Source organism: Squalius cephalus (genome assembly GCF_949319135.1).
Source record: "Squalius cephalus genome assembly, chromosome: 5".
Lineage (NCBI taxonomy): Eukaryota > Metazoa > Chordata > Actinopteri > Cypriniformes > Leuciscidae > Squalius > Squalius cephalus.
The window spans coordinates 41,735,703-41,750,283 of NC_137126.1; the positions used below are offsets into that span (position 1 = coordinate 41,735,703).

At 36.2% G+C, this 14,581-nt stretch overlaps 1 protein-coding gene and 1 long non-coding RNA gene across 2 annotated transcripts in view; both read right to left on the reverse strand.

Moving 5' to 3' along the window:
- The window catches only part of znrf3 (zinc and ring finger 3), a 68,317-nt gene extending 59,567 nt beyond the window's left edge, over nucleotides 1-8,750 (reverse strand). Inside the window, exon 1 of the mRNA XM_079871156.1 lies at nucleotides 8,218-8,750. Coding sequence (XP_079727282.1) covers nucleotides 8,218-8,439 — 222 coding nt within the window. The 5' untranslated portion in view covers nucleotides 8,440-8,750. The remainder of the gene's footprint in view (nucleotides 1-8,217) is intronic.
- A 5,040-nt stretch (nucleotides 8,751-13,790) lies between these two features.
- LOC307158251 lies at nucleotides 13,791-14,307 on the reverse strand. Its single transcript, XR_013821207.1, has 3 exons — nucleotides 14,269-14,307; nucleotides 14,048-14,141; nucleotides 13,791-13,914 (listed from the first exon to the last, which is right to left on the reverse strand). It is a non-coding gene; the product is annotated as an uncharacterized lncRNA (long non-coding RNA).
- Nucleotides 14,308-14,581: the final 274 nt, after the last annotated feature.

Here is a 14,581-nt window from a genome sequence, read left to right on the forward strand (position 1 = left end):
AGTCATATTGTGGATTCTTGAAGTCTCAAATCAAATCTGACCATCAACTGTCTTTCATTACAACTTGGACATGCTTCGAGACTTGAAGTCTAAGACTTGACAATAACTCGAACCCTTTTCTGAGACCCCTCGTCTCCATGATGTGAAAGAGTCCCTGGAGAGCGAAGAGGAAAAGGAAACATATGAACAAGTGCTGAGGAAAACCTTCAAGTCTATGCTAACTGGTTAAGCAGAAGGGCAAAAACAGAGAGAAAGACAAAGGAATAATGGAAGGCAAGTACCATAGAGAGTCAGGGCATGACAGAGTGTCTAATGGCGTGACAGACAGAGATAAGTACAAGGACACGACAGACAGAGAGACAGTCAGACACTGAAAGAGGGAAAGACTGAAAACCAGAGCTTGAAGGAAACAATGGGTCTGCGTTTTGGACTTCAGCCGTTCGTCAGCACATTCCTGAACAACAACAAAGCATGCCTGAGCCCCTGTGTGCCCCAAGAGCATTGTCATTTCATAACCCTCTGCTGCTTTTGCAGAAGTAGAGACTAAATGAAGTGAATATATAAGCACATCAGCCATACGATTGTGTCAGTCAATATCAAAATTAGCGTATTTATTGGATTCAGAGTAGGGGTGTGCGATAACACGATTTTTGATCATGAATGGTTCAAATGTCTCCCAGATCTGCTTTTGAAGAAGTAACGTAGTATCGTGCTTCAGTGCATTCTATCAGTTGCAGTTCTGGCGCCTCCATCTCAAAAGTTGCTGACTTCAATTTTCAAGTGCAATCAACTTAGATATTCAAGTCATTTCAACTTAAATCACATTAAACTGACATAAATGAGTTGAATTTTGTATAAATTACAAAAAAAGTTGAAAATTGCTTAACTTATTTTGATGAGTTAAAGCAATGTAAAAACATTTGTTGTCATAACTTACTGATCATATCATTTTTACAGTGAACATATTAGGGTACAAAGGTAGGGTCACGCTCACGTGACATTGCAGTTATTCACAATCACGAAAGTTTACTATTTGCATGCGTTTTAAAGCCTTGCTGGTTAAACACTTTATCGTGATATGATATTTTTGCCATATCGCCCACCCCTAATTCAGAGTCTGTCCTCCAAACAGCCCCACATTTCAACTGTCGGAACTGAGATTCTTGAGGTGTAACCATAGCAACTGGGATGATCAGCTGTGATAAGCTAATCAATCTGTGTTGTCAGTCACCATCAGGACTGCACTTGCCTCTCAAGTGAACATCCAGTCCTTGTAAATAAACTTTGATGGGCAAATCATTAGGGGTTTCAAGGAGAGAGAGCGGAGCTATCGCTCGAGCCTTTGCAGGAAGCAAGAATAGGATTAATTCTGCGCCGGGTAAAATAGAGCCGACGGTTTGAATTTTCTATTTATTTCTGCCTAAACTATTTGTGCTTTAAGAAAACAAACAATAAACATTTTTTCAAGCGCATCAGAGTGAGGCAGACAGTGGTCAAGGAAGAAAGAAGGAGACAAAAACAGTTTAATCTTTTCTACTCCGACAGAGGGAGAAAAAAAACCACCTCAAATTACTTTGGCAAGGCTATGAAAGGCCGACGGGTTAGTGGTTTGAGCAGATACGTCTTAAAATACAGCTGCCACCACAAAACCAATAAATGGAAAAGTAGTCGTGCAGCACTTTTAACCTTTTAAACCCACGGTTGTTGAATATTGCTACTGTTGCTGTGGACAGGGAGGGGCCCCGTGTTTTCGGGTACCCACTGTCTCGTGAAGGGCCGTTCTGGACTCCCATGGTTTCAGTCTGTGGGAAAAGCATGCAGACTTCTTAGGCCAAACCAAGCTCTCATTATGGGCCTAATTTAAGCGCAAAACTACAGCAAGCTTTGAGGAAAGACACTGTATCAATCACACCACAGAACGTGGGCTGACTTTAACTGATTTTGTAAGATAAAACGAAAAAACAAAGTACTAAATTGTGGTTTATGCATCTAGGAATTAACCCAGACCTCAAATGTTCAACATATCAAATAAGGAAAGTCGCCTTACGGTCTATTAAAGGAATAGTAGTAGTTGCTGCTCAATGACAATCTTAACCTCAAGTGGTCTGTTAAAGGGATAGTTCACAAGTTCAGTCAAAAATGAAAATTCTGTCATCATTTACTTACCCTTATGTCATTCCAATCCAAACCTATATGAGTTTCTTTCTTCTGCGGTAAACACAAAAGATGATATTTTGAAAAATATTGGGGTCCAAAACACTGGACTTCATTGACTGTCATTATATAAACAAAAAAAATCGTTGTTTGTGCTCCAAAGAAAGAAAGAGCATCATACAATGACATAATTTTCATTTTTGGGTGAACTATCCCTTTAGCCTCTGTGATTACTGAGTCAACTCGAGACAAGTGGCGCTCACTGCAGAGCCAACTGATGTCAAGCTCCACCTCTCTGGACGTCAGGTATTGAGCTTGGCCTAGTCCAGGTCCACCTCTAATGGGTGGAGGTAGAGAGTTATGGAAGGGTTAGGGTGTGGTTAGACCAGGGGTGCCCAATCCTGCTCCTGGCGATCGACTGTCCTGCACAGTTCATCTCCAACCCTAATCAAACACACCTGAAGCAACCAATTAAGGTCTTCAGAGCACGTCAAGATCACTTGAAAATTAAAGGCAGGTGTGTTTGATTAGGGTTGGAGATGAACTGTGCAGGACAGTCGATTGCCAGGAGCAGGATTGGGCACCCCTGGGTTAGACCTTCTAGCTCCGCCCATTACACCCAAATTAAATCCAGAGAGGAGGAGCTGAACTTCACACTCCACCCATGGCTCTGCAGTGACCAGCCTCTCAGATCTAACTAATTCAAAAACGAATCATTCAGACCAATTTTGTGAACTCAAATCAATTCATTTGAAAATAGTGGACTTCACCACTTCTCTCACAAACTAATGAATATGTCAAATAGTGCTAGGGTGGATGTCAAGATTACAAGTCATAGTGACAAATTATTTGAAACTATTGTGTCATTTTGAAGTTTCAAAGCATCAGTTCCCATTCAGTGTAAAGGCACTGTAAAGGAGTCACCAAATTCTTCACAAATTCTACTTGTGTGTTCCACAGAATAAATAATAAATAACAGAATCTTCATTTTTGGGACCATTAAAGGCAGTTTACACAAAATTTCTGTCATTTACTCACCCTCAAGTTGTTCCAAATTTTCATTTTTTGGAAAAACTATCCCTTTAATAATAATAACACATTATGTTTACGCTTGAAAAGTGATGAGTGAATCAGAACCAATCACCCATCTCTCTGTTCTCAGAACCTTAAAAGGAAAGGTGACCTTATGGAAGCGACTTTCATATGGTCAATCCATGGTTCAGTGTCCCTCAGAATCCCAAAAATGAAAGTCAGGTGCGCTAAGCATTTGAAAGCATTGTAGTACAACAACAAAAAACGAGACACTCGAAACTCAAAACTCATATGCCAACTGCAAACATTCCACTCATATATAAACAATGAGTCATTTTCCAACACATATAGATTTCACTCCCACAGTTATCAGCCACAACAAACAGGTGAGAACAAGGTTAAAAGAGGGAGTACCATTTTACTTTCCCATATCCAGTTCTCAGTGTCTAAAAACCACCAGCACGGTTCTAGTTCTGCTGCAGGAGGTGATAAGGCGAGTCATCCATCAAGGTATTTTAGGTCAGTCATGTATAGATATGACACTACAGTTCTGCCTGAGAGAATGGAGAGAGGGCATCATTTTAACATGTCATCGCCTGTACTACCAGCGTTCACACAGACCACTTCATTTCACTTCTGTTTATTCAAGGGAATTTCAGCACTAACGGTCATGAACTCCAAACAATGATGCACTGAGTTATGATGGTAGATGAGATAAATCTAAACTAGTCCGGTGGCACACTGAAAACAGTTGGTGTTACAGACATTATCTCCCTGAAAAATTAAAGACAGGTGCAACTTATGACAATCACACCTGGCAAACTTATTTATTAGAACTTGCTCAACTAATTCAGGGTTTCCACTATTTTTATTTTTTAAATCTAATCAAAGTAGAAACAGCATATCATAATTGCATTAAATTATATTATTGTTATTATTTTTCAAAATATTATATTATTGATATCCATTATTATACTGAAATATACAGTTTGAGGTTGGTAAGATATTTAATGTTTTTGTAAGTCTCTTATGCCCACCAAGGCTGCATTTATTTGATCAAAAATACAGTACAAATATTGTTATTATTTTTAAAAATATTATATTATTGATATCCATTATTATACTGAAATATACAGTTTGAGGTTGGTAAGATATTTAATGTTTTTGTAAGTCTCTTATGCCCACCAAGGCTGCATTTATTTGATCAAAAATACAGTACAAATTGTAACATTGTAAATGTTGATACAATTTAAAATAATCGCTTTCTAATTTAATATATTTAACATTTTTACTTATTCATATGATGGCAAAGATTAATTTTCAGCATCATTGCTCCAGTCTTCGGTGCCACATGATCCTTCAGAAGTTTTTCGAATATGTTGATTTGCTGCTCAAGAAACATTTATTGCCATCAATGTTGAAAACGGGTGTGCTGCTTAATATTATTGTGATATATTTTCCAGGATTATTTGATGAACAATATAAAGCAAAATATAATTTATTTTAAATAGAAATATTCTGTAACATTAGAAATGTCTTTACAGTCACTTTTGACCAATGTAATGTATCCTTTTTGAATAAAAGTATTAATGCATTTAAAAAAAATCTTCCTATTATAACTTACATTTTTCAGAATAATATTCAGCATTACAATCAATATTATTAGTCATTTTTAAAACAAAAGGTGAAACACAGACTCACCAAGATGCATATATAATGTTAAAGGTATAATACACACAATTTTATAAAATATCCACACATTAAACTCACTGTTTCTTTCCTTGAAGGAACTGGGAAAAAAAAAAAAAAAAAAAAAAAATTCACGAGATTATTTGTCATTTTAACCTGCTTAAACATTTGAAAGTTCTGTTTAACAGAGTAAAATTCAAGGTATAACAAAGCAAAATAAAGTATATTAGACTGATAACCACCATGTCAGCTAAAGGATTGGCAAAATCGTCACAGACCAAACATTGGATGTAACAGCATTTCCGCTTACCGGTAAATATTTTTAACCTTTCAGCCTTAGACAAAAAAAAATTTTTTTTTTTTTAAATAACCTAAAAATTAAACCAATAATATTCCTGTGATCAATGTATAAACCAACAGCTAGCAAGTCTCTATACTGGAGACAAGGCCCTGGAACCGGCTGTAGGAACGTAACACTATATTCAAAACACCATCAGCAAGACCTTTCCAAGAGAAAAGCCACAACTACAGTATGTAAGAATTATTTAAAAAGACACTGATTTTCATGCTATGAGAAGACAAAATTGAGGCAATTGAGGTTCTAGCCAAGGAGAACATCGGTTCATTAGCCAAGAAGTCACTTTGCTTCCTGCCCCATAAGGTAGAGTATGCAGCAAATTGAGTTAATTTGTTTGCTTTGGCCCTGCTTTGGTACTCCAGGCTCTCCTTTTCACTCAAGGGAAAAATGACAAGGATGTACCAGGGCTTAGGGCTAGTTTTCTTAAAGTGCTTGAAATTTACGTCCTACAGTCTAAAACCCTCACTTATTGACTTAATTGGATTCTCAGCGCCCAACAACAACCCTTCTTTATAATTAAGCCACCAGTGCACCAATCCTAGAGGTTAAAATGCAATAAACGGAAATTGAGACCAGCATGTGGTTTGCAGGAAAACTTTTAACATGCTTAAAAGCAATTAGGCACAAGAAAATGTATGAACAAGAATGCAGAACAAGCATGAAGGCCCGCTCACACCAATGACGATAACTATAGCGATGATATCAAATCACTTTAAGAACGATTTTTTTTCCAGCTGATGAACAGCCAATCAGAATGCTCGAGCATTTAAAGCCTGCAGCACACTTAGAATAAACTGAATGATATCTTTCTTGGTGTGATCGGGCCTTAAGACTCCAAGAATGGTGCAACTGAACTTTTTTTTTTCATTCAAAATGAATTACGCAACTATATCGTCAAACATAAGTCAGAAGTCAAACATTTGCATCAGATCTCAAAAATATCTTCATATGGTTCTTATTCAATCAGCTTCACAGCAAAACTATCATTAGAGCAAAAAACATCTCTCGCATGAACACCATTCAAAGCCACATGAAATTATGACATTGCTGAGAAGTTGACATGAAATTATGGCATTGCAAAGAAGAAAATTGTGAACGATACATGGCATAGCATTTCGGAAAATGAGAGAGAACAAACAGTAAAGGAGAAGATCTAAAACATTGTGTGCACAATGATTACAGCGTTAGAATGTATTACGAACACTATCCCAATAGGAATCCTAACTTGGCCTCTGTGATAAAAGCGATGTTTAACTATGTCTGAAAACATGGCAAACCTCAAAGGCTTCTCAACGTAAAGCTGAGGTCCGGCATCTCAGCAGGGTTTAAAGATAGAGCCAAACGGCCCGTGCTAAATGGATGTATGGCCAGTCTAAATATCTAAACCACTAAATCTCTCATTTCACCCCACTACAGAGAAAGCAATCTCCTCTGCCATCACTGAAAAATGATGATCACCACTTGCCATTTTGAAAAATGTGATACTCACTAATCCTACACATGCGAACATTCTAACATTACTAAGTACACAACTGTAAACACATAGTAGCGAATGATGTGGGACGGACACAGTAGACCTGGATGTAAAAAAGCCTGTATTTTTCATATTTCTTCACTAAAACCACAAGGAGGAATGTAAAGGAAAGCACAGAAATAGTAGGAGCTTGTGAAAGATGAACTATTGCATGCAGCTAGAGTTTATGCTTGTGCATTGGTTTCATTCCAAACCAGATTTCTTTGCATCAATCTAAAAGGTAAAGCATTTACAGTGTGTTGCATGCATGAGGAGATGCAGCATAAAGCATCAGGCATTCGCTTTGATCACTGCATCTTCTTTCAGTGTTCACATTACAAGCACATTCACCATAACTTCCCACAGTGCACTTCTGCCAACAGTGTTAAACTCTAAGCAAGTGTTTAAGGGACTAATTATTCCTCTTGGCGTGACATTCAATAACTTCTCGCTCTTTGATGCCTGTTCTCTGTTTTCACAAGAGGAGAGGGAAGAATTACAAACTTTCAACAAATCATGAAAATGGGCGCTCTTTAGAAGGATTGCAAAACTTTCCCTAGAGAATACAAAAACCGCTTGCATGCAATATGAAGGATAAATCACACAGAGGTGTGATGGTTCATAAACAATTTATCAAATAGCACAGATCCCTGTGGAGATATTATTTTAGTAGAGCGGTCTTCTGGACAGCATTATGGAGATGATTTCTCACAGCCTTCAATGAACTTCAAACAAAAGACATTTATATGACAGGTGTCATGGACCTATTTAAATCATACCATTCAATTATGTAATAATAATAATAATCTCAAGTCATCTTGCCGGTCTTAAAACGCATGCGCTGATTTCAACAGGAAATCAAAACTATAATAAAATTAACTGTGGAAATGAATAAAAGTTATGGGAAAACGTTTCCAGTCTGGATAATGTTAACGCCATTGTAGGCACATAAAGCATATTTCAGAGGTGAGCATGAGGTATATTTTTTCATGATCCTATATTTACAATCCTTTCATCCTTCCAGGAATTCATTGACTGTGGGAATCCTGTTACTATGAATCAACATTGACACTTGTCATCGTAACACTGCAAAAAAGATCTAGGAAATGCTGTTATTAAAATTGATAACCTCTGACATATGTTTACCACTGTCATCTGCGCTACAAAGTTAGCCACATGTGTTCCTGCACGTCCCTAGTCCGTTTCTCCAGTATGCTACACAATTAATGCAAGCTATGCATCAAAGTAACTTTTTTGCAAGTACGTTTTCATGTTTTGCAAGACAAGAGGCCATTTTGCGACCGCACAGTTCTCTGGTCTTGTACCATCCTCGCGTAGTGAAGTGCAACCCCACACCCCCTTGAAAAGAAAGAGAAAAACAAAGTTGCGGAGAGCGAATGCACCGCACAGAAACGAAGTTGTTAGAGGGTAAAATTCCCATGCAAGTGCACCGATAGAGACGGAAACGTACTTGCACGATCTCGCCCTCTGCGCTGATAGTGGCTCCGGCTCTGGAGAAGCGCCCTTGCAGACCTGTCGTGTAAGTGGTATAATCACCATTTGAGCTCGACTCAAAAAGCACAACTTCCACAAAGGCAGTATCCTTGGCTACGACGCTTCCCAAGACCCAAAACAACACCAAGACCACCGAATCAGCACCACGACCGAACCCACTCCTCGGTAAAATCATCATCTTGCCGGTTGGATCAGCGCCGATCGGAACATAATTTCCAAGGGTCTTCAAAAAAGTGTTGATTCAGAATCAAATTTGAGAGGGGAAAGCTCCCTCCCAAAATACAAACGACACCAAAAAAAGAAAAGAAAAACCCCAATGGATGGTGCGAAATGATAATAGCGATCATTAAAAATAAAAGTTTGTCCTTGGAAAGAATGTCGTGGCTGATTTCACCATTGCTGCCCGCACTATCGCATTGCTCGCGCGCTCGCTTATGCCTCGCTGGCTGCTGCTCGCGCTCTCTGTACAAAGCGGATCTCCTTTGATCTAGGAACACGTGATTCCTTAATTTTTTTTTCCACAAAGGGTTAACCCCACCCACCGATCTTCCTGACCCTCTCTATTCTAGTGGTGGAGTTTATGATTCATCCAAGTGACTCGATTCTTTTGAATCAGCTCATTTAAAAGATTCGTTCAGGAACCGGTTATTTCCCAGCTAACTTTCTCAGAACTTTGTCTAACGTACTGGCTAGGTTTCTCAAAGTTATGAACAAGCATCCTTCAAGTAACGTATGCTTGTTCAGAGTTATTTGTTAATAATGTTCTCACAAAAGCACAAAAACGATAGGCTATATTCATAAAGGCTACATTGTTCGTGGAACTTTCTTTTCCTGAAATGTTTTAGTTCGTTTAACATTTTAAATGTTACTAGTTGTTTCAGAATGTTCAGAGAACATTCAAAAGTAACGTTCCCATAATAGCCTATTTGCAGAATGATAAAATGCTTATATAATTTATAAAACATTTAATAAGCTTTTTGAACATTTAGAAATAACGTTCATATCTTAATGGGAATTATGTTCTTAGAACACATTTTGTTAGCTTAAGTTATCTTTTTCGTATTATTCTTTCATTTGCATCTCTACAAATCCAGAGGAGACACCATAAACAGTAGGCCTAGCTATTTAAAGATAATAAGCCTTTTCCCATAAGCGACACCTAAGCAGATATGATATTTGTCAGCTGCTGCGCACAGTGTCTGTCAAGCTTCTGAAAAATATAACAACAATTCTGCAACTTTCGGTAAAGTTACTTCATTATAGTTGTGTAGCCTGGTCATTTTTACACATGCATCATTCTTAATATGAGCAAAATACGTATGTTTTAAAAGGGAGAAACTTTAAAAAACTAAAAATGAGTTGCATCGAAGTGAAAAAGATTCGTTCTTTTAAAAGACTCGTTCAAAACAACCGATTCGTTAACGTCAATTCCACTCCCCTGCTCCTCTCCGCATTGAATCGTTAAGGAGGAGCGACACTGTTTGGATGATTCATACGCAGAAATGTGCATGTAGTAATAGCTTTGAAGTTAATTGCTGGGATTGTCCTTTCGTATATAATATATTATAGTCACAAAACAGTTTTATTACTTTTGCTGGAAGATTGGCAAACGTTTCTCTTATAGTTGTAATTAGCCGACTGTGAGGGAACTTGTTGAACTTTGGGTGGGCTACCTTAAAAATAACTAAATCTTCTCAAAATTATTAAGTGTTAATTTTACCCGTTGTCTCAATAAGTGGACTTTCTGATGCACTTTACACATTGTATATTATTGTGTAAAGTTTTTCAAGTAGGCATATTCTCGCCTGTCTTTCTGAGAGAATTTGAAAGCTATTAGTTTTAAAACACCTTTAAAGTCACCATGAAATCAAAACGATTCTTAAAAAAAATGTATATATAGAATATTGCAGCATTTATTATCATTTATTTTTTTAATTTTTTTATTCATGTGCTTTCGTAACCTTTCATCAAAATAACCCTCACTTTTGCAGCAACATCTCTTCTCTGATGACGTGTTTACTGGCATGAGGGCATCTACATTTTATCTTGTTCGAGAAGACGTTTTATTCAGATATAAGTCACATTAGGAAAGAAAAGACAATCGCAACTTACATCCATCATGACGAATTTAAAGTCTGGGCTGTGTCCGAAATCGCCCCCTATACCCTTAAATAAGGCACTATTTGAGGAGACAGACATTTATGGGCCATTCTACAAAATTGGTTCAAAGTCAGAGGTGGAAACATCTTGAAAAAAAATGTCTTTTTTTTACAATTTTTTTTTACAAATTTTGTATGTATGCAAATTGTATAATATCCAAGGTACACATTTCTAGTAATCGTGCAGTTAATTATCATATTGTATTTTCAGAAAGTTTTGGAATATTTTTCCTCTCCCCAAATTTGTCACTCCCGAAACACAATAATAAATAATTTAATAATTAGGCTTATATTGATTGTTTACAGCTACCTTGTAAATATATTTTTTGCTATTTAAAAAAAAAATGTTTTCACAGGTAAATCAATAATAATTACAATTTTAACAATATTTCAAGTGTAATTTATAAGATTTGTTGTATTTTGAATCCAATCCTTCTTTGTAAAAGGCATTAAGTTAATCATACTGATTTAAAAGTTAAGGATTCATTCGTTTGAATATACATTGAACCAAACAATATGATAACACATTAGTTAGTTGATTATTCAATATACTTTATTTTAGAAAAAACATGCATGTTTCAGTCGTGACAGTAATGTTTTGGTAGCGACCACATCACATTCCAGAATTTTAACTCGCATACTAAAACACTACTAAAACATACTAAGATACTAATGATTTGCATAACTGTACAAAAATGTTGTTTATTTCCCCCAAATAAATGATTATGTGTTCCCTTTTGTCACTACCAAAACAATGATGACATGTTTCGGTTATGACTGTTTCGGTAGTGACAATTTTAGATACTTTTGAGCCTAACTCATCAGCACATGATTAGCACAGTTCTGAAAAGTTGTACACACAAAAAAACTAAATTCTATCGAATAACACTCAAAAAAACATGATGTCACAACCGAAACGTCACCACGTTTTGGTAGTGACTGTTTCGGTAGTGACAAATTTTAGATACTTTTGAGCCTAGCTCAAAGATGATAACCAGCACAAGGTTACCTAGCACAGTTCTGAACAGTTGTACACATATAAAAGCTAAATTTTGTGGAATAACACCCAAAAAAGTTTGCTTAATTGCAGAAAAAAGGTGTTTGTTACGTTCCTTAAAGTTACACACAGATTTTCAGACTTTTGAACACATTTCCCTCAACATGATGGTACCTATCTACAATGAAAGAGAGGCTATGAGAGAGAGGGACACATGAATATTTCCTGATCAAAAATGTAGGGGTGTTGTTAAAATCAGTCTCAGCCAATGGACTAAAACACACACTGTTTCGGTAGTGACATGAAAATGCGGGACACTTTTTTTTTTTTTTTTTTTTTATGAAACATAAAGTTTCAAGATTTAAAAATAAAATATAATTTTTTTTATATATATTTTTTTAACTTCACTTTTTAAAAGAAATCAAAAATATAAATATATATATATATATATATATATATATATATATATATATAAAACATTACAATATCATTTTCACAAGTTGAAATTTAGGGGTTAGGGTTCGGTACAGCCCCCTCCCAATTGAAAGTGCCCAATAAATTATGATTTTATATATATTAAGCTTACTGATATTTTAAATATTATTGTGGTATTCAATATATAATAGAAGGATCTTTGTAAACATCTCAAATTTGAATACTTAAATTCTTTTTAAATGTGTTTTGCACCAATTCTGTAGAATGGCCCTTATAGTGGTGCCCGAAAACATAGTGGACATTATCGAGCGCACGAATTCAATCCCATAATGCACCGCAATTCACTGTGAGAGTCGCGCGCCAAATAAATTCCCGCATCTGACCAGAAGATCATGGCCCCCACAACTGAATAATCCATCCATTTTCCAAACCAATGTGGCTACTGCGTAATGTACACATTTTTCCTTTTTAATTGATTATTACTTTGTTTAATTAAGGTTTATACATAGTTTCCATGACAATCAATCTTTTCATCTCACTGCTAAGTTTCAAACGATTATTAAACAGCAAGCACAAACTACGCAAAAGTGGCAGCCCTTCTCAATACTCACTCGTTTTCATTCACTCAATCAAGTGAACTATATTGTTGGACTAATGTAGGGAATAGTGAATCCTCATATTGTATAGGGGAGATTTCGGAGAAAACAGAAAGGTTAAATAAAGGTTAAAAATCTTATTATGATAATATCTGTCAAATGTTTTTGTTTTATAATGAGATCAGATGAACATAAAATAAGGTTAGCCTAACTTTGAAATTACTAGTATGTTTACACTCTAAGCATTGGGATCAAGGAAACCAATAAAACAAGTCAATCTCAACAGAATTTTTTTTGTGCAGGACTTTTTGATTATAGCCAAATTACCCCAAACGTTAAAACAAGTTAAAGGGTTTGATCTCGCCTTTGATTCACATGAGGAATGAGACAAAATCAAAGACCCTTTGCGTTCAACTCTTCAAAAATAAAAGAACCTTTGAAGTATGAAAAGATTTGACCTGGACTGACAGCAAAGGGCCCTCGTTTGTAATGACTTTCAACTGGACGCATTTAATCAGAGGAAGCTCAAGCTTACATTGAAAATGTTTATTTTACAGACCATGCCTTGGTTAAGGATGCATTTGGAAAGTAAACTTTGGCAAGATGACCATTTAACAAGGATACAATGAAACACTGGATTTTTTTTTTTTTTTTTAAGTATGTAATCATGTTTAAGCCTCTTTATGTTGCAAAAAAAAAAAAAACAGGGTAAACTTGAGGTGCCTTTTGAAGTCTTTTATTTGGTTTGGGTAGTAAAAAGTTGCATTTAATATTCGAATAAAGGCTCAAACACATTATATTAGTGTTCAGAAGTTTTTCAAACACACACACCATTCTTAGGCCTATACCTCTCTGATAAATAATGCATGTTTATTCCCCATTTTTTGTTGTCATGTCAATGTTTTCTTTATTGAATTGTACTGTGCTTGCTCAACCAATGTAAACATCATTCAGACAATCAAAGATTATGAATTCAGATTTGCATGCAATAATACCCCAAGAGTCTTTTCGAAGACACTCGCTTTATGAAAACCAACTGCACAGCTCCTCAAGGTCAGGAATGTATCAGGAAGAAACAACGGATCCCAAAATGGCCAACATATGTTCTGATTCAACACAGGAAAACCCAAAAGAGCTTGCAGAATGCTAAAAAGGCTGGTTTGCCTACAGCATGACAATTATTCGCAGATCGACTCTCAGATGATGATGTCACTGAAGCTGTGGACGAGGGGGAGAACGGCACCCCATCTGTTTTTGAAGAAGACCCTCAGCTGTGATCTATAAAATACCACATATGAGGAAAATTGCCATCTTAGTTTTCTTTTTTCACTCTCTGGTCCTCCAAGCTTCATAGTTTGCATGCACAGTGTCTTGTAACATTGCATCATTTTAGTCAAAGACGTGCTTAGAAACTCATTTTTTTTGTGCAGGGTGGAGTATCAACATCTGTTAACAGACTGTTGTATCTGTTAGGAGACAAGACAAGAGAATAATGACTGACCGAAAAGTGTAAAAGGTGCCATAAGTTAAACAAAAGTTGCCTCAGTTCAGTGTTTAAGTGGCTGTAATGTTAAACAATCATAAAAATGGCATGTTTACTGTCTCCCCCAGTGTCATTTCCATGGGAAATTGTATGCAGGCCCTCAAGGGTTTGATAAACAAAGGACCTCTTCTGTTTTCATTGATCCATGTCCTGAGAGAGAAATATAAACGGCCAAAATCCTCTGATAAGCAGAACGCTGCTATTGTTCTGGACAAAAAAAAAAAAAAAAGACGTGTTTGCTGTCAAAAATAAAAGCAAAATACAGATGATTACTTACAAAAAAGAGCAGCAGAACTATGAGGAGAATTTCCAAAGCTGGAAGAAATGATAGGTCATGTGATCAAACATTTAAAAAGACACAAAAAGAAGACAACAGCTTGTTTTCATGTCTAAGTTTATCACTTTTTTTTCATTAAACTAGTGTAAAGAGTATTTCTTCAGCTATGGGCACTTTTCAAGAATTTTTCAGTTAACTCTCATATAACACTTTTCACACTCACAGAAATTGTTGCATATTTGTCTACTAACAATGTCCAACATGCAGTGTACATACACAACCATTCAAAAGTTTAGATTTTTATAAAAAGTAA